At 38.7% G+C, this 21,606-nt stretch overlaps 1 protein-coding gene across 2 annotated transcripts in view; it reads right to left on the bottom strand.

Annotated features, from left to right (window-relative positions):
• TBCEL (tubulin folding cofactor E like) overlaps positions 1 to 21,606 on the bottom strand; it is a 76,112-nt gene that overhangs the window by 43,138 nt on the left and 11,368 nt on the right. Inside the window, exons 2-4 of one of the 2 annotated variants that reach the window (XM_046017064.1) lie at positions 20,322 to 20,431; positions 8,768 to 8,917; positions 6,958 to 7,097 (exon numbers count right to left, since the gene is read on the bottom strand). In XM_046017064.1, coding sequence (XP_045873020.1) covers positions 6,958 to 7,097; positions 8,768 to 8,900 — 273 coding nt within the window. In that variant the 5' untranslated portion in view covers positions 8,901 to 8,917; positions 20,322 to 20,431. The remainder of the gene's footprint in view (positions 1 to 6,957; positions 7,098 to 8,767; positions 8,918 to 20,321; positions 20,432 to 21,606) is intronic. The other variant, XM_046017065.1, reaches the window with a different exon arrangement.

Consider the following 21,606-nt stretch of genomic DNA (forward strand, 5'->3'; position numbering starts at 1 on the left):
AAGAAATGCGTATCAGGCAGTAATCAGAGTTTTTAAATAGCAATCGCGCTCACAAAGCTTAAGTGAGTGGGTGTCCAGGAAAGGGCCCCTTCATATCAGGGAGTCCTATGTTACTGATGGTACCTACAGAGGGGCAAAAGTAATTTCAACAAATCTCAGCAAATAATCTAATCTTTCCATGAATAGTGACAAAATTGAAAATTAATGTTACAAAAGAGAGCCCTTCCATGTTGTCTTGGGCAAGGTTTTTGATTCTGTTCTATATGACGTTCTCTTTGATAAATGGAGAAAAGACAGTTTAGAGGACATTTTAGGCTGCAAGTTTCTAAAGAGCTGAGACAGGGTCATGTAATTCTCTCTGAATTTCTCCTCCCTTTTGTCCTCAGTACGTTAAGACTAATTAAAGGTTTATTGAAGAACACATGGTAACAGCTCAAGTGTTCAAAATTGACTATATAGCTACGATCACTTGGAAACAGTTTCAACTTGGTTCAAAGATGACCAAAGTCCAAAATATATATAGTCAAAAACCAAAAAGTGTCCACGACTACATAAGAAAAGAGAAAACATGATCATCAATTTAACAAGATTTTTTTTTCTAAAAAATGAAATTAGCATTACTGACCTATTTGCTCTGCATAGTACCAGTCTCTTTGATATAGCTTATTTCATTTAATTCTCAAAGCAACTTGCAAGATAACTATTTTCCCATTAAAAAATGAAGAAACTGAGGCTTGGAAATGTTAAATAATTTGACTAAGGTCTCAGCGTCACAAAAGCCAAATCTAGGATTTAAAAATCAGAGCCATTATTCTTCCAGCATACCACCACTAGTAAATTATAAATATACTCCAGAAAGAAAAAATTAAGAACTAGCTTAAATAAGTATGTAGTAAATATGAGAAGCTCAGTAAATGGGTAAAGCATCAATGTGGTAACTCAACTTTATGAGAAAAGGAGTACAACAGAATAGCTAGGATTTGTTTCACAGTCAAAAACCTGGGTTCAAACCAGGTTCCAACACTTCCTAGCTGTGTGGTCTGATGGGTTATTTCACATTCCCAGGTCTCAGGGTCCTCATCTGTAACACAGAGAAAACAGGACCCACCTGTTTCTCAGGACTATGGATCAGATTAAATGAGATACATGTGTCATGTGTAAAGCACTTAACATGGTGATTGGCATACCTTCTAGAAACTTACTTCCTTACCTATTCCCCCCCAGGATGTAAACTCCATGAAAGCAGGGAGAGTACTTACCTAGTTCACTACTGCATAGGGGTGCTTAATGTTTGCTGAATAAATTAATGGCACAAAATCATTCAGTAAATGTAATTATTACTGACATAACTATAGTATGAACCAACATGTCAACCCTGGCTGTATGTTATATTGTATTTACTTTTATTTAAATATGTCCTATTTAAAATCATTGGTATAGGGTGCCTGGGTGGCTCAGTGGGTTGAGTGGCTGCCTTCATCTCGGGTCAGGATCTTCGGGTTCTGGGATCAAGCCCTGCATCTGGCTCCCTGCTCAGCAGAGAGCCTGCTTCTCCCTCTGCCTCTCCTCCCACCCCTACTTGTGCTCGCTCTCTCTCTCTCAAATAAATATAATCTGTAAAAAAATCAAATCAAATCAAATCACTGGTACAATTTGAAAAATGCACAAATCCCCAGGCTCTACCATAAACTACTAAATCAGGAGCTTCAAAGGTGAGCTAAGCTTCATGGTTGGGACCTGGACTGTTTCTTGTCCGAGCTCCATAGGTTACGCCAAAAAGGCAGCCAGCATTGAAAACTACAGGTAGAAAGAAAGAGTGACATGCACTTCATCGCAGCTTTGTGTCAACTACACAGGCCAGGAGCTCCACCATCACCGCAAAGTGGACTAATTCCAAGAAGATTCAGAGAAGTCAGTCAGAGGGCACGGTCCTCACACTAGGTCAGCTCTGCCATACGCTAACCTTGTGAAGTGGGACCATTTTAATCTTCATTTTGCAAATGAAGAAATGAGCTATTTTTTAGAGAAAAACACAGTAGGCTTCAGTTTAAATGTAAGTAATTTATGCCAGTCTGTGCATGTTCTCTTGCCTGATCCCTTTTGTGATCAAATGGCGCTAAGCATTTGTGTGATGTACGGCCAGCGTTTGGAATTTAGTCTGTGGCTACGACACAGCGAAACAGTCCACACATGGGATGGGTCCTGCGCTCTACTGCCTGAATATGCTTGAAAGTTCTCCTATATAGGGTATGATGGCCCGCCTGGCTTCAAGAGAAAAAGAAGATGAAGAGGAACTGCACTCCAAGAATATAAGAATAACAATTATCATATAACCCCCGTTAAATAAAAATAAAACATAAACCTCTTACTAACCATCATTCCTCATATTTTATTTTTATAATAAAAAGAAAAAATATCTCCAAATAGTTTAAAGGTTTTTGAAGGAATTCTGCCAGAAATCATGAGATATAATCTTCTTCATATTCTGCATCTACACTGCTGTCCCATGATAATAAAGATTTAGAATAATGACTCATTAGCTTTCGAATATTCTAAAAAAAATTATAACTGGACTATAGTCTAAAAATTCAAACAAATAATTCAAAAAACAAATAATTCAAAACAAATAATTCAAAAAAATAATGTACGTTAGAAAATTAATAAATACATTATTTAAAAGGCTAAAGTTAAAAAGGATTTGGGGGTAACCTTACATTAATGATAAGATTTTAGAAAGTATATTAATTTCACAGGTAAATTTACTTACAAAAATGTCCTAACAGCAAAGATTCAGTAAAACAAACATTCAGTAAGTTTCTTGGGCAGTACACCAACTTACCTTTTTTAAATTCTAAAAATCAAAAAGAAAAGACTTCTAGTTATAGTGATACAGTTGACCCTTGAACAATGCAGAGGTTGTGGGGGGAGGGGGCGCCCAACATCCCACAAAGTTGAAAATCTTCATGTAAATTTTGACTCCTCCAAAACTTAACTATTAACGGCCTACTGTGGATAGGAAGCCTTACAGAAAATGTAAACAGTTGATAAACATATTTGTATGTTGTGTGTATTATAGACTGTATTCTTACAATAAAGTGAGTTACAGAAAATTTTTGTTCTGGTTTTTTTGTTTTAGTAACATGTGTTTTATTTTGTTTTCATATAGAGAAATATAAAGAAAACGAAAAAACACCCGAAATTCAACAGCCCACTATCCTTACTAACATCAAAACAATAACAAAATGTTCAGTTATAAAATTCGAACAGAATTGAAATTTTTCTTGTGATTCTTCCCAGAAAAAAAAATGTATGCATATTCCACCATATACACTTACATTTCTAGATATTTTAGAATTTTACATAAAAGAGACTCTTTGGGGGCACCTGGGTGGCTCAGTCAGTTAAGCGTCTGACCCTTGATGTTGGCTCAGGTTATGATCTCAGGGTCGTGGGACTGAGCTCTGTGTTGGGCCCTGTGCTGGGTCTGGAGCCTGCTTGGGATTCTCTGTCTCTCCCTCTGTCCCTCCTCACCCTCTCTCTCTTTCTCCATCTTAAAAAAAAAAAAAGAGAGAGAGAGAGAGAGATCCTCTGTTTTACTTAACCTTTTCTTTTTCTTTTTTTTTTATGTTTCAAGTTTTAATTTAAATTCTAGTTTGCTAATATATAGTGTAATATTGGTTTCAGGAGTAGAATCCAGTGATTCATCACTTACATACAACGCCCCGTGCTCATCGCAAGTGCCCTCCTTAATTCCCAACACCCATTTAGCCTATCCCCACCCACCTAGAGAAAATACTATTAAGAACACCATAAGGAAGAAGAATTTTATTTATAGCACTGTCCTGTGAGAAGTCTGCATGCAAACAAACCCTTGCAGTTCAAACCTGTGATGTTTGTGTGCAGAAACACGGATATGAACTTACATGACCTTCTAGGTCTCTACAATTCTCTAAAACTATCTCAACCACTTCTGTTCTTCAAATTCAGAGTAGAGGACCCTCTACTCTGGCTTCCAAAAATGAAGAAACTAAAGTTTTAAGAAAAATGGGGAAAGGATTATAAGATAACAATCTGTAACTTATACCCAAGCTATTCTCTGTCTCACCTGAGGGGCTGATTCCTCCCTGCTCTCAACTACTTGGTTTAATTTCTTTTATAAAATGGTTTCGATAAGGAAGGGAGGAAAAAGGAGATGCCTTGGGAAAGGTGAGACGAAAATGTACTTAGCTAAACTTCAAGTCAAAAGCTAAAAAATGCATCTGTTTTCACACGTGGATGCCCAATTTTAGAAGGATGGAGACAAAGCTTCGCCTTCCCCCACAGTATTACAGCTCTCACACGTTTTTATCTTTATCTCTAGACATCCAGCAGTGAGTAGTTCAAACTACAAAAGAAGTACTTATAACATTAGTGACCATTCAAAACACTAAAAGAATAAACTATGTTATTTTGTCCCACATTGCTATCTCAAATACAGGCCAAACTAAACTTACTTAATGGCCAGGGACCAATTATCTTTTTGGTAATCAGGTATACAGGTTGCAATGGGGCCGAAATGTAATGTCTTATAACTGACTGATGAGGCATTGGGAGCCTGGCAAAGAGTTTCATCAATCCTAAAAATCAATATGCTTCTGCTGTCAGCACTTCTCCCACCTCTCTGTGCTCTGATAGATATTCTAGAAGATTGGGATCAACTACAGCTAAAGCAAAGGACAAAAAATAAAGGAATGATGAAAACAAAAATTAATTGGAAAACAGAAGCCTGAACCGGCAGCGAAGACTTATTTGAAAACTGCCTGGAAATAGACTGTAGAGCACATGTAAGAAGATACAAACTGATCACAACGGAACATAGGACCCTTTGTCCCTTAATGTCCATGTGGCCCGGAAAATACATAGTGTAGACCTTAGTCTACACCAAGCAGAGAAAAGGCTGAAATCCCTCGTGTGAACTTTGTGTTCTGCCCACACTGACAGAGCTTGCTCTTCTGAGGCCGCAGCTGTATTGCTATTAAACCGTGGGCAGTGCACAAACGCCTAGTTTATGCACGTGGTCAGAGCGCAAAGCACAAAGCCTCTCTGAAATCTTACACACCCAAAGAAGCACGTTTAAGGGAATCAGCCCGCAAACACAGGAGGTGAAAAGATTCAGAGGAAAATGTGGTCTGACTTGTTGCTCGTCCAGATTAAAAACCCTCACCAGATGTTCAGCAGCAGGCTATGGAGGGAATCAGGGAGGAGGAGGATGAACAAGGCGGTGCATCGGGCATCCATGCAGTGTGGACAGAGCACGCACATCACTTGAGCATCTCAAAGGACCAAGAAGGCACAGACTGTAATTTGTGGAACACTAAATTATACTAGTTGTTTAAGTAAATGAATTAATAAACATGTGTACAGAGATTATTTCTTGGAATAGCCCAGTAAATCTGCGTATATTAACAAGTCACTTAACAATCAAACAACATGCATCTCAAAGGATTTAGTAAACATCTCAATAAAAATAGGAAATATAACCAGAAGCACAGTTATCAGATTAAACTAGACTATGAAAGAGATAAATGTAAGAAAAGCTGAAGACTGGGTTACATGCAGATTTTTCTTAAAAAAGCTCTTACAATTTGTATAGCATTTAATACCTACAAAGCACCTCAGTGATTAATTTTATCTGCAGCCCTGTCTTAGGGATGAGCACTTAAGCACTAAAGGATTAAGTGAGTTTCTTAAGATCATAGGAAAAGTTGGAGCAAGTGGTCTTGATCAATCCCTAAAATACAGTAATTTATTCACTAATGCAATCAACAAACATTTGGGTACCTAGTACGACACTCTGGGTGCTGATGGTAATAAAGACAAAAATTTCTACTTTGAATAAGCTCACAGTCTAGTAGGAAAACTGTCAAGCAAGCAAGAGATTGGACTACATTGTGATAAGTGACTGCGTTTATCACAGCATCGTGATATAGGTAGTGGGCCAAGTCTTGAAAGATACAGAGGAAGAGGTTGGGTAGACAAGAAAAAAGAGCAGTAGATTCAGAATGAATAAAAGCAAGGAAGCTTTTCATGTCAAGAGTTTATCATGAGCTGCAGGAAAAAGCATATGGCTAACGATGGAGATAAAGCTCTGAAAGTAGCCAAGGGCCATATGGTGGAAGGCTACATTTAGAGAGTTCAGGCCTTAGTTTCCAGGCAGTGAAAAGCAACTACAGGACTTTAAGTAAGAGTGTCATAATCTTATTTCATTGATTAAAAGGAGTCTGGTCACACTATAGAAGATAGCTTATGGGAAGCAGAATAAAACCAGAGGCAGGAAAATCCACTAGGACGCTTTCTCAAGAGAGAAGATCCTAAATTAAGGCAGGAGAATGTATCAAGGAGAAAGAACTATTTTTCCCTGATTCTTGAGCATAGCTTCCACAAGGTAATGTTATCATCAAGTAGGCAATATTATATATAATAGTAAGAAAGAATGTTGTAATACTTTCTTTGTGTACTTGGTGTGACTTACTCTGAGGTCAAAAGACATCAGTTATTTCAAATCACCTAAGAGACTGAATATAATAAGGAAAAGTTCTAAAATATTTGGAGTAAATTTCAGTACCAAAACCAAATATTTTTGTAATCCGAGTTTCGAGCTCAAGCAAATTTTGTGGCAATTTAGAGCACTAAATACTGACGTAGTGGTACAGAATGAACACAGGATGTGTAAACTAGTGAAACAGTAAAAAACCCAATGCATTGTTAGCAGTCCAAACCTCTGTGGTCTTATTAACCTCTTGATGCCTGGAAGAAAGCTCCAGAAGAAAAACAAATTAGCAATAACAACCTTCACTGAAAAATCATCATACAACAGCTGAAGCAGTCAGTTATTTATCTTCAGACACAGACAAGAATCTCAAGTGAGAACCAAAATTCAGCAGAAGTTGCCAAAATGCAGCAATATAAAAACTTTACCTCATGCCAGTCTTCCAGTTTGTTGTCAGAAAGATCTAGTTCCGACACATGAGCACAGAAGGCAGCAATTTCTTTTTCATCTCCTGCACATGTTATTCCACAGCTGTTCAACACCAGCACACTTGGGAGGTTGAGGCGATCTGAATCACAGGGTAACACAACACTTTTTAAATCAGTCTAATTCTTGTCTACATACATTCAGCCCCCACGAATCAAAATCAAATAATGTGAAATGACACGAGGACCTGGAAAAAAACCCAGAATATGATGGGGTCCAAAGGTACTGAATTCTAAGGGGAAACAGCCAAATATGGCCCAGGAGGAGATTAAAAGTACTGGACCAGTACCACCAAAAACATCTTGTAGTCTTTACCCCTGGCAGGATGGCTGATCTCAACTACCAAAAATATAGCTATCATCCTTGCTGTCATCTCAGCATCTGAACACTAGAACATGTGATTTATCTGGACTCCCACTGTCTTCTAATTGGCCTCAATTCTTTCCTTTTTAAAATTTAGTTCAAAAGTATCATTCTGGATAACTCCTTTTTCTTTTTTTTTGGTCTGATATGTATTTCTGCCCAGTGCTGCCCTTGAAAATTATCTCAAACCATTAGATGGTTACTATGAAACCACTTCTGTTCTTCAAATTCGTATCATTAAAGAAATCTTCCTTGCTTAATGGATCCATTTAAAAATCTGTGCTCTCTTTCTTGTCCATCAATCATTTCTATTTCATATCCACATAGAATGTCCCTTATGAAAATCAGACTTTTAAAAATACATAATTAGAGTGAGAGAAACCGTTGCAGAATCTTAAACTATTTAATGAATTTGGTGAAACTGGAGTAGTCAAACTATTTCCTGGTTCAAAAATCCATGAGTCAATAAAACCACACTTGTCCTTGTAAAAAGGACAGACATGAGAATTCAACCACTTTTTCCCTATACGGTATAAAACAAGGACTCACAGAGGGAATATTTTATTCATGGAGGCCTCAAATTATGTAATTTTTTTAACTCAGTACATTTCAGTATCAAATTTCTCAGAATGGGAATGGATCCTGAAAAAAAATGACCAAGTAAGAAATCTACCTCTTTCTGCCACTCCAGTTCATATAGAGTGATAAGACCATGTATTGAGGAACATAAGAACTAAAACAGTTACATCCTGATCTCCCACACTCACAAAGAACTACTTCCAGAAACTATGAAATACAAACGAGGTTAAGACGTAAGTGACAGACACACCTTACACATTTCCCCATGTTGTAGATTTCTCTCACAGCATAACCCTTCTCCTAGAATGTTTTGATCTCTCCTCTAACCAAGTTCTATATTCGGGTTAGTTCAAGTCTCATAGTGTTGAATCTTTTCTTGATCATACTAATTCTCTCCTAAATTTTTTCCCCAGTCACTATGCCAATTATTTGGGTCAACATAAACTGCCTTATATACTTGTAAATGTGAATATCTTGTAATCTAGCTAGGCTGTAAGGTCACTGGAGGACACAGGCCAGTCTTGTGCTGTCTTTTATCCTCCAAGTTCCTTGACAGAATACCTGTTTGAAACATTACCACTCAATATTGTTCACGCCATATAAGTGCAACTAAGATGCCTTATGACCAATCAGGAGGAAAAGAAATCATTTTGAGTTTTTTAAAAAACTGAAGTCATATCAAGGGAGAAAGGCTATGCAATTCTAATTCTGAAATAAAGGAAATCATCTGGAAACAAGACAATATTCTGGTTTGAAGTCCTAAGTACTAAGCTCACAGTACATAAATGTTTGAGGTCACGTCTTTCTTACCTTTCATAGGAGAGCCCTGAGGTGTGGCTGGGACATGGACTCCCATACCAGGACCACGACGGTAAGGGAAATTTTCAGGACTATATTTTTCACATAATACTTGCATAAAACTCCTTCCACTAGGTTGATCCATCTTCCTTTCCTAAAATTCTACAAGAAACCAAGAAATTGTCAAAGTTATTTATTTGCCATATATGAAATTTTTACTGCAAACCAATTATTTATAAGGCACTAGCCCAGGCACTGCAGACATATAAGACATGGTCACTGCCCTCAGGAATTTACACTGTGCTAAGACCTTACAATTTAGGGGAGCTATATATGCAGACAAATGGCAGCAATGCAGTCCAGCATATGATAATTGCAGTACAGATTAACAGTGCCACAAGATGTAGATGAGGAGAAAATCATTTCCAGTCAAGGGTAACAGGAAGACTTTTCGCTGGTACCTAGGGTTTATGTCTTAAGAGGAAAAAGAAAGGTGGAGACTCAACATCAAACTAAAGAGTTTGTATGAATCCTTTGATATTTAGTCCTCAAAATCTATTCTTCCCTTCTTACATAGTAAAAGAATTTTTTTTTAAGTAGGCGCCAACCCAGCATAGAGCCCAATGGAGGGCTTGTACTTACAACCCTGAGATTAAGACCTGAGCTGAGATCAAGAGTCAGACACATAACCGACTGAGCCACCCAGGCACCTTAGTGAAAGCCTTTTTCACTGTGCACATAGTACTTAGGGATGAGTATATGACTAAGTTCTAGTTGAGATAGAAACAGTCTATGGCAGCTTTGGGGAATCCTACTTAAAAGATACCCACAACGTACCCTTTGCCTCCTCCTTTGTCTCTGGGTCAATTCTGTTGCCTAGGAAACAAATACCACTTTGCACTATGGGCCCATGGAACATACCCCAAGGATGATGGAACAAAGAGCTGATAGGAACTTAAGTCCTGAGGACTTCATGGAGCTGAGCTGCCATAGTGGTTGTGTATCTCTGGAAATTTTAGTGGAAGATATATAACCCTCTGTTTTATTTACGCCACTGTTCCATTTTTCAGTTACTTATGAACGGACCCAATCCTGACTAATACAGAATGTCTTTTCTTTTGATTTTGAGTTTGGGTAGACTCTTCACCATCTAGCTGCAGCTACAGGTCCAAGCATACAGTAACTCCAGCATCATCTCAGTACGCACACACAGGTTAAAACAGGTAATTAAAACATGCTAATTTCTGACAGTCTGCCAACCCCTTTCCTGGAGGGGCTGGCCTATGATCTATATTAAATATGAATCAAAATATAGGCAATAGACTACTATAGTTCCAACTATCAGATGACAAGCTTTTTACTAAAACAATCAGAAAAACCAAGGAGAATAAAGAGTACTCTAAGAAGGGATATCATGAAAAAAGGTATTTAACAATGCAAATGTACATGGTCTAACAGAAAACAGCATCAGGAGTAACTAAACAGGAACCTCACAGCAGGTCATGTGTGCTATATTAAGAAGCTGAACTTTCATGCTATTCCTTATGTTCCACAAATAAGTGAAACCATATAACTGACTTTTCTCTGCTTGACTTATTTCACGGAGCATAATCTCCTCCAGTCCCATCCGTAGGCAAACAATGATACTGTATGTTAGTATTTTTTAAAAAGAATTTTTTAAAAAGAAGCTGAACTTTATTCTGTAGAAAAGAAGAAAAAATTAACAGGTTTTAAGGAAGGGAATATGACCACCAAATTTTTTGGGAAACTCATTCTGACAATCGAATGGCTGATGAATATGAAGGAATACAGACTGAAGGTAGGGAAAAGAGCTAGAAGGATACTACAGAAACATAGGAGACCTCAGGCAAGGAAAATAAAGAAAAATAAACTACTGGGACTCCATCAAAATAAAAAGCTTTTGCACAACAAAGGAAACTATCAATAAAACAAAAACAACCTACTAGATGGAAAAGACATTTGCAAGTGATATATCCAATAAGGGGTTAGTGTCTAGAATATGTAAAGAACTTATACAACTCAACACTAAAAACAAACAAAAAAATGATCTGATTAAAAATTAGGCAGAGGATCTGAAGACTCTCTTCCAAAGAAGACTACAGGTGGCTAGCAGGCCCATGAAAAGATGCTCAATATCACTAATCATCAGGGAAACGCAAATCAAAACCACAATAAGACACCACCTCACATCAGTCAAATTGGCTAGTATCAAAAAGACAAGAAATAAGCGTTGGGAGAGGATGTGGAGTAAATGGAATCCTCATGCACTGTTGGTGGGAATGTAAATTGGTACAGCCACTGCAGAAAACTATATTGAGGTTCCTCCAAAAATTGAAAATAGAGAAACCATATAATCCAGTATTTTCTCCAGTGAACAATCACCCAAAGAAAATGAAAACAGTGATTTGAAAAGGTATATACACCCCTACATTTAATGCAGCAATACTTACTACAGTCAAGGTAAGGAAGCAACCCAAGCTTCATTCATCAACAGATGAATGGATACAGAAGATGTGTTGTGTGTACACACACACACACACACACACACACACACACACACACAGGAATATTACTCAGCCATAAAAAAGAACGAGATCTTGCTATTTGGGACAAAACTGATGGACCTAGAGGGCATTATGCTAAATGAAAGAAGACAGAGAAAAACAAATACCATCGGATTTCACTTCTTTACCGAATTTAAAAAACAAAACAAAAAAACTTTTTTCGAGATTTTACTTATGTATTTATTTGAGAGGGGGAGGAGGGGCAGGAGAAGGAGAGAATCCCAAGCAGGCTCTCCACTGAGCATGGAGCTCAGTGTGGGGCCTGATCTCATGACCTGAGCAGAAATCAAGAGTTGAATGCCTAATAGACTGAGCCAACCAGGCACCCCAAAACCAGACTTTTATTTTTTTTTAAGATTTTATTTATTTATTTGACAGAGAGAGAATACAAGAAGGGGCAGGGAGAGGGAGAAGTAGGCTCCCACTGAGCAGAGAGCCCAACGTGAGGCTCAGTCTCAGGACCCTGGGATCATGACCTGAGCCAAAGGCAGATGCTTAACCGACTGAGCCACCCAGCCGCCCCAAAAACCAGCCTTTTAAATACAAAGAAAAACATAGTTGACAGATGGGAGACAAGTGGGGAGATGGGCAAAATAGATAAAAAGGATTAAGACATACAGACTTCCAGTTATAAAAAAGTCATGGAGATAAAAAGTACAGCACAGGGAATACAGTAATACGGTAATAACGTTGTATGTGTGTTGTATGTATGTAATAATATGGTAATAACATGGTATGTGTGTTGTATGTATGTAATAATATGGTAATAACGTTGTATGTGTGTAATACTGCATGCTGACTACACTTACCATGGTGAGTATTGAGTGATATACAGGATTGCTATATATCTGAAACTAACATAACATTGTATGTTAGTTACACTTCAATAAAAAATAAAGTGCAATACTATAAAACGTTTAAAAAAAAGAACACCCAAAACAAAACAGGAGAGGGACGATGAGGGCCTGAGGTGATACAGTGGTAGTACAAAGAGAAAGCAGTGGCAGATTCAAGGTCAATTTAGAAAGCAAGCTTTTTGGGAATTATGGGGGCTGAGGAGAAGGTAAAGACAGACCCTCAGATTTCTAGTACAGGTGGGCTAGGTGACTAATGATACCATTAAGTATAAAGAAAATATGAAGAGACTGAGTTGTGCAGAAGAAAATGATGAATCCCACTGTACACAGCACATTCAGCCCGAGGCATTTGTGGACTGTCCAAGGGAACAGTCTGCAGTTGGGTCAGAAACGTGAGCTGGAGGGGAAGATTTTGACATCAGCAGGATATAGGAAATATTACCAGTAAGAATGGCAGGACAACAGAACTCTCCGGGACACTGATGTTTAAGGAACAGGCAGAGGAAGCAGAGTCGTGAAAGAAAAGAAAAGGAATAACCAGAGGAAAGTGTACAGTCATATGTTGAGAAGTTTTTATTAGAAGGGCAGCAGACAAGCAGGGGAGGATGAAATGGGCTGATAAATAAGGCAGCAACAGGAAGGAGTAGGGAATCGGGGGCAACTGTCCAGATTTTCCCTCTTAAAACAGAAGAGGGCTAAACACAGCTAACAGAGAAGCAGCAAGTGGAACTGAAGAGGCTGAAAATGACTACTGGTATATGGTCCTAGAAGCAACCGTGGTTATGAGCATTAAAAACTTCTCAGAAGGCTGTTCGATACCAGCCAGACAATGCTGCGTACTGTTTACCCTTGGAAGTGACACATTTACTTCACTGTGTCACACTGGTTTACTTTGGCTTAGACAGTTTAATGATACTGAGCATCAGGCAGTTTTCTCATGGGACCGTCCTAACTCCACGACCACATTACAAAGGGGAGGGAGGTGTGTCATTTCCTTTCCCCAGTAGGAGCTCACAGCATCTGGCACAGTGCACGGCACAGAACTCAACAAACGTCTGCTGACAAGTGATCCTAGCCCCACGTGCTGAGTAGAAAGAGCAGAGAATTCGCCACTCAGCTCTATAGTGTGGTGTCATTGGGCAGACACTATTTCTCTAGGACTCCCATGTCTTCGTCTGAAAAGTAAGATATAAATATCTCTACTACTTGGATTTCAGGGTTGTCATAGAGCTTTAAAATATCCAAATGCAGTTTGGGATTCCAGGGCTGTTGCAAAACTCTAAAACATACAGATGTTACTAACTATATATTACAGGAGGTTGTAGCATGGTAGAAAGCACGGGAACGTAGGAGACTCAGGCTCTGTCATTTACTAGCTGGGTAGAATACAAGCTGGTTATGTAACCTCTCTAATTTTCACTCCTATGGATGGGCTAAAATTTTTCTCCCAGGTTTGTAATAAGAATTTGGAAAAAAACAAAAAAAAAAACAAAACCTCATGAATATAGAAGTGGTTTTAGGGTTGCTTGAGTGGTGCAGTTGGCTGAACATCAGATTCTTGGCTTCGGTTTAGGTCATGATCTCAGTGTCGTGAGATGGAGCCCCACGTCGAGCTCCACACTGAGTGTGGAGTCTGCTTGGGATTCTCTCTCTCCCTCTCCATCTGCCCCTCCTCTCCTTCCCCCTTCTCATAAATAAATAAACCGTGAAAAAAGAAAAAGTGGTCTCTAAACTTGGCTCATTCCCTGGATTACCCCCAGGCCCATGTCCACTGTCCTCTGTGAAACCAATTCACAAATGCCTAGAACACAGAGTAGATACAACTAAGCACATGTCCACCTACTGAACGGAAGTTTCATTTACCAAGGTTTAGACCACTAAGTACATTTCATAATAGTGATATCACAAGTTATCTTGAAAATCCATGGCTGCCCTCGGTCAGTCTCCTCATTTGTAAGCTTAAAGACAGAACCTGTGTTCTTTCTGTCCACACAGAGTGATAAATGTCTGCCGCTGTCCTCTATGCCGGCACTGATTGTGTCAGAACTGAACTGTGCATTCATCGAAGGCTCCGGAAGCCTTCAGGTGGACGGTTGTTTTACAACGTGAACTTATCACCAAGAGCAGACAACACAGAGCAGGACCTAGGCCGCTAATGACAGACAGCACGGTTCCCATCAAGGACCTGTCTCAAGCAGAATGCCAAGAGAATTTGTAGATACGTTCAACAAACGTCAAAGAAGTTACACTGCCACCTTCTATACAATTAGCAGTTCAAAAGAATAAAAAGTGAGTGGGAAGGGTGCTGAACTGTCACTGTCAGAATAATACTCCCTGAGTTTAAACAGCATCTTTAAACAGAGGCTTTAGAACCACTGCAACCAATTCAAGGGCAAAAATCTTATACACAACTTAAATACAGCCAAACCAAGAAATGGCAACATCAGAGATACACTCAAATTAAAATAAGTGCTAGTAAGCCAGCAATCACAGGAACTTAACAAGTTGTTCTTCGTGGCCTTGTGCTTTAACAACTCTTCCAAATAGCCTGGGCTTTGTTTTGTTTGTTTGTTTGTTTATATCTTCTTTTTTTCCTAAAGACTTAAAAGAAATGCCAGGTCCCTTCCCTGGTCATTTTCCAGGATAGTCTACTAGAATAGCTTTCCAAGAATGTAGATAGTGTACACGTTAATACATGAGTTTTGAATTAGGACATTAAGACTGCAAAATGGATCAGTAACATAAATCTATGTAAAATTCTGTTGGGGCAGTTTTGGGAGGAACAGTAGGTGGGAAAGGAAAACTGAAAACCAAATAGACCGAAAAATGAGGAAATACAGGATGGAAAAAGATCTTTAACTGGAGCCTTTTAAAAGTTTTTTGGGGGGAATGGGGGGGTAATCTATGACTTTCTGGAAAGAACAGGTGTCGCATTACATCTGACTACCTCTACAGCTGGCAGAGTTTTAATGCGTTTCTAAAAGTATTCTGAACTGGTTCTGAAAGCCAAGAGCCAGGAATCTTGGGTGATGTTGCTTGGTTCCATTACCAAGTCCTGGAGTATGCCTGTGAAAATTTCAACTGCTTTGTGCCTCAAATCCTAACTATAAAAATGCTTGGAGAAAATCAGGATGAAGTGCAAATCGAAGGATAAGCTGCTCGGTACATTTTCGCCAAGCAGATTAGTATCAGAACAGAATATCCAGTCACCTGAAACTCCATTTGTACTTTATGTTCCTAATCAAAGGGTCAGGTCAAAATCAGTATGAAACTAAACACAACTGAAAACAGAGTATTTCTGATCACTAACACTGGAAGGTACACAGGATAGAGCTTTATGCTGGTATGCAAGATCATTATTACTTCACCAAAAAACTTTATGGTAGAGTACCATACTTCATAAAGTGTGAAGACTACTGGTCTCACTCACAACTTAAAAAACAAATAAACAAAAAACACCCTATAGACTCTCAAACTATACATTTTAAGCCTGGGTGGCTCAGTGGGTTGGGCCTCTGCCTTCGGCTCGGGTCATGATCTCGGGGTCCTGGGATCGAGCCCCGCGTCGGGCTCTGCTCGGCGGGGAGCCTGCTTCTCCCTCTCTCTCTCTGCCTGCCTCTCTGCCTACTTGTGATCTCTGTCAAATAAATAAATAAAAAAAAAAAAAAAAAAAAAAAAAAAAAAAAAAGCTTACAAAAAATAGATTGATCTGCTTATAAATGGATAGGATAAAATAGAAATTAGTAAAATTAGTACCTATGGTTGACACCAGAGAGAAGAAAGGAAGACTAAGGGTGGGAAGGAAATTTGCTTTAAGGAATAAGTTCACCCAAAAAAAAAAAAAAAAAAAAAAAAAGGAATAAGTTCACCCATTTGAACCACCTGAACTCACTGCAAACACACACATTCTTTTGCTTTCATATATTATCTCTCTGAAATATAAAAATTTTAAGTGATATATCTGGAAATGACCTAATAATTTGTCACATGACTTTTTATTTCTCATTATTATCAACTGTGAAAAAAATTCCAAAATTGGACCGTGTGAAATGTATAATATTAATTTAAAAAAAGTTGGGGAGTGAGGAAGCGAAGAGAAATAAAAGGGTGGCCGAAAGGAAGAATAGTTTTATAAAACAGCATAGGAAAGGGGCACCTGGGTGGCTCAATGGGTTAAAGCCTCTGCCTTCGGCTCAGGTCATGATCTCAGGGTCCTAGGATGGAGTCCCGCATCGGGCTCTCTGCTCAGCAGGGAGCCTGCTTCCTCCTTTCTCTCTCTCTCTCTGCCTGCCTCTCTGCCTACTTGTGATCTGTCAAATAAATAAATAAAATCTTAAAAAAAAAAAAAAAAACCAGCACAGGAAAGAAAAAGAAAGAATGAAATGTCAGAATAAACTAAGCTAAAATGAGAGGATGGGGTGAGACAACAGAGCTAGAGCACAGTGTTCTCTTGGGTTTTCCACGGCCTTAACCGAGGCAAAGCAAAAGTCCAGTCGGACGTGTACAGAAGGCTTGAAAGAATACCCTTCAGGCCCACAGCGTCCCTTCCTTTGCTAGCCAGGTTAAATGTGTTAATAAAGTTAATAATAAAATTAAATAAAATAGATAAAATAAAATAATAAATAATAATAAAGTTAACTTAACATTTCATACAAATCACCAAAACTAAACCAGAACCCTTGTGACTCTGGAACCATAGGGCTCTGGGAGGCCAGGGACGCTCTGGGTGCTGTAGGCCTCCTGGTCCCCTCTCCCGCTTGCAGCCGGAAGCCTGCCATGCAGGATTCACAGAACGGCAATGGTGGATGGCTGGGAACAGATACACAGTTCTAAAAAAAAAAATCGTAATCCTTCAAAATATGCATTAATTTAGGATGAGCCTAAGTATTAAAGGACGAGTTTTCATAGCATAAAAATAATGGAGAAGAGGGAAACACTCCTGGGTGGTTTAAAATTATTTTCAGCCATCTGACACAGACCCATTTACATACAACTAACCCATCGGAGAAGGTCAGAAAAACTATACTGTAAAAGCTACCTGCCAATATTCTGCTACCAAATATTTGAAAACAGAACGTAAATTAAACATTTTGGCAAAGGCTCGACAATGTCACGGTTAGGGTCCTTCAGCCAGGTGACACTTCATTCCAGCCTGCTTTCTTCACTTAGCTGCCGATTTCCTTTACAAGATAATCTGAGACCAGAAATGTCTTTATCAAAAAAAAAAAAAAAGAAATGTCTTTATCATTTGTTTCATAAAAATGCAGAGACAACAAGTATGCTTAGTTTTCTCCACTATCTCTTTTTTCACACTTTATCAAGTGGTTCCCATTAAACCTATCTGCCCATTCATTTATTCATAAAATGTGTGCCCTCACAAAGCTTACCATCTCATTTAGTTTCATTCAACAAAGATGAACCTAAAACAAACAAAAACAAAGACGAACCAGACACTGACTCTGTGCCAAGCACTGCACTACACATGAAAGAAAGTGAGAATGACTACAATCCACACTCTGCCCTCAGGGCATCCACCGTCTAGAAAGAAATACACAGAGATAACACAATACCTGAAATGAGGCACACAGAAATAGTGAATTCACACAGAAGAAGTGATTCGCTTTTGGAAGTACAATCGAGGAGGCTGAAGGTAAAACCAGAGCCATTTTGAAAGACGATGAAGCCTGGGTGGACAGTTTGGAGGAGAGCACTTGCAGGCACAGGACATACTGGAATGTGAACAGGCACAAGAGACAGGAGACAAGGTATGATGCGGTACGTTAAAACATGAAATACACGTCCGGAGAGCGGGTGAGACAGGAGGTGGACGATGGTCGGCTCATGACTGACCTTGCTCAGGTTCAACTTCCTCTTAGAGAAAAGAAAACTTTTGCTAGATCGCTGTGAATACAGGAAGAGGATGGAGGTCACTGATCTTTACCTAGAATATTAAGAGGTCAAAAATGATGAGAACTTTTTAATCCCTAAAGGCCTGGGCAGTTAGGAGTTTGCTCCTCTTAAGGGAAGTACTCTGAGTGCAGACAGCGGGTAGAAACCAACAGCATAAGGAATTCAGGATGTACGTGAAGATTGAGTATGGACCAGCCTTTAAGAAGCTCAGATGAGAGAGGGAGAACCAATGAAGAAACACCCTGTGTTCAGAAAGAGGGTTTTCTATCTTGTTCTTTTTTAAAAAAAGGACAAAAGAGAAATTTACAGGCAGAATCTAGAGTGTGTGGGGGGCTGGGAGCGGGAGGCGAGAGGTTGACAAAACAAGTCTGAAGAGGAAAACTTGAATAGTTTCAAAGAATCTCTTAGATCAGTAGATTTCTCAATTTTTGCAAGTTTGTTTGTTTTTTAAAGCCCTTTTAACTTTTGCTTTGTGGACTCCTAATATCACCAACAGAGAGCTTCCTTTTTAGAGAAATGCCCACTATATCCAAACCCTGCCAGATTCTTAGACATTTTAGGTAGCTGGGACTCTAGTCTGTTTCATTTTCTAAATCTTTCAGATCTTCAGCATACGTGCACCCCCAGTAAAACAGAATTACCCTGGGAAAGTACATAGGTGTGTTACATATTTTTCCCTTCAGGAAAGGTTAAATAAATGATGAATAAAGGTCTATTAATAAGCTTCTTTCTAAATAATTGTTTTTAAAAATGCAAGTGATAGACATTCTGAATTTTTTAAAAATGTCCAGTTGAAAATTAGCACAAAACCTGTAACCCCATATACTTTTCATGTAGATGTAGTTTCTCTTTTTATGAAGGCATATAAATAAGTGTTCCCAAAAACTTTTCATATCAAAAGTATATCATACCATAAGCCCCAGCCATACCAGGAAGCTTTGGTCAACAGATTTAGCAAATAGGTTAAGCTTGAGGATGCACCTAATGGTGTGTATTTTTTCTGGGCCATTTTCCCACACTATGCAGATACATATTTTTTTAAACAAAACTGAATTACTTTTAGGTTGTTGTGTAACCTGCCTTTTTGCTAAACGGCTCATGAAAAACTTCCTGTATCAATAAATATATATCTACATAATAATCGTTTTTAAGGTTTGTAAAGTATTCCATTAACAAGCTTCTGCAGCTAAAGTCATAAATGGCAGCTATCTCACCCATAAAAACACTTCAGGGACATCGTCCAAGGCAATATAATTAAGCTAGACAGTGTCATCCTGTATGACTTCTGATTTCATTTATCATACAGTATGTTTACCTGCAATTTCATTGCACTTAACCTCTCCTGACCACTATATAATATACCTAAATGGATGCCTTCTGAGGATGAAAAATAAGGAAAATAAACTATAAAGCTTCCGAATTAGTCTGCAGAATTACAGTTCAGCAATTCATAAATTTACTCTGGACATTCCAAGTGCCCAACTTGACTACGGCTGATAAATCCATTATCAGAACACACCACGCCACCACGATTTCACACCCTACTCTGAACCACCCTATTTCTCAGTCTCAGCTACATTCAAGTGTCATTCAAGTGTCAATGTGGCACACCAACTCTTCTTGGTAGAAGATTACAAAAAAACAAAACAAAACACCCAACCAGCAAAAAAGCCCAAACACACCCAACACTGCCAAATGAAATGTGAATTCTGACTCCTAGTCGGTCCTTGGGATTATAATTTTTTAGTATGGCACTGGTACTCTCTTCACTTAGCACAGCACTGGGCTTCACCTTAAAAGCAGGACAGACATTAAAATACCTAACCCAAATTCTTTACTTCGTTCGTTATATTAGTGGCACCAAAGATATGCGTACAACTGTGACTCTGTTATCAGCGAGCAGGAATTCAGAGCTGTCCATATCGTCTACTAAAGACCTAAACTGCACACGCGGCACATCTGATGTTGGGCAAAGTGTCCATTTTCTCATCTACAACAGCACGTTAGCAAACATGACTTCCTGTCATGCCCAGGGTCTACTAGATGTAAACACGGCGCTTGAAATTTCTGATCTAAACACTTTTTCATCAAAATCATAAAATTCATGGGCTAAAGTATCTGAGAAGAAAAAAATTAAGAAAACACTATTTAAAAAATAAAATAAAAATACATACACACATAAAAAAGAAAATACTGCTATTTAGACCAAAGTACCTCTTTGTGTGAAAATATTTCTAAGCACTTCTTTCTTGATTTGCACAGCTTCTTACTGTCCAGAAACGTTGGCTTAAGCGAGTTGTCTTTATCTTATGAAATCAGGCATTCTGAAATAAAAATTTAAAAAAGCACTTTCTATACACTTTCAGCAATCACAAGAGCAATGAAAAAAGTTTAACATTCATTATATCCTTTACTTCAATGGCTTCCAAGGAGAGTTCCACTCATTCCCCCTCTTGACTCCTTCACCAACAAATATGCATCCAGCCCTACCTTTCTATGTGACCAGATTCCCCTCGGGAAGATCTCAAGTCTTTAATGTTGCACTCACTCAAAATTCAGGAGGTAGATACATTAATTCTTGGGTTGAAGTTCCCCAAAAGCCAAGTGTCCCCACACCGAGATTCACAATCTTTTAAAGCCTAGTAATTTCCATAACCACCTTCTGAAATAGACAAACTAACACTTATCTCTGTTTACAGGACAGTAAACCGAGGTGACTTGCTTGGGTTTCCGTGGCCCAACCAGCATGCTAAGTCATAGCTTTTGCATCCCTAGTCTGTTGAGTCATGTATGCTATCTTTACTAAAAACAGGAATATTTCATGTCAGCAGTATATGGCATCATGCACAAATCACAGAAATACCAACTTATTAAAATAACTGAAAACCATTACAGTCAAAATACTTCTTAAAACTGTATCAGCGTACCCAAACCACAGAACTAAAGCAGTGGGACTGACTGGTCAAGTTACCAAAGGTACAAAAATTATCAACTTCCTATTTTTACCGAAAAGCAATGGATATTAGTCTCTTGAACAGAGTAGTTTTCTTTAGAAGAAAATCAAATATGCATGCCATCTTTCAGCTGTGAATACACAAGTTTAAGGTCATTACTCAGCTGTTGACAGGACAGATTACCCCCATTCTCTCTCCTCCTGAACACCTACAGAAGCTATCAAGTTGAAACAAGCCTTCACCAGGAACAAACTACTAGTTCATCCCTCTGCATGCAGCCTTGTAGAGTTGTTTACAAACCATTCTGGCTCATAACCAGGGATCACCAAAGTGTTAAACATCAGCCATATGGAGAAGTTGCAGTTTACAAGTCATAAAAAAAAAAAAAAATTCACTAGCCCCTTCTACATTTAGTGTTACGGAGGTACTGCCCAGGGTAACACCTGCTATTCTGAAACCAAACTGCCTGGATGTAAGTCAGGACTGACTCCACTACTCTGTAGGATGGTGGGCAAATTACTTGGGCTCTCTGAGTCTCAACCACA

Source organism: Meles meles, chromosome 8, assembly GCF_922984935.1.
Source record: "Meles meles chromosome 8, mMelMel3.1 paternal haplotype, whole genome shotgun sequence".
NCBI lineage: Eukaryota > Metazoa > Chordata > Mammalia > Carnivora > Mustelidae > Meles > Meles meles.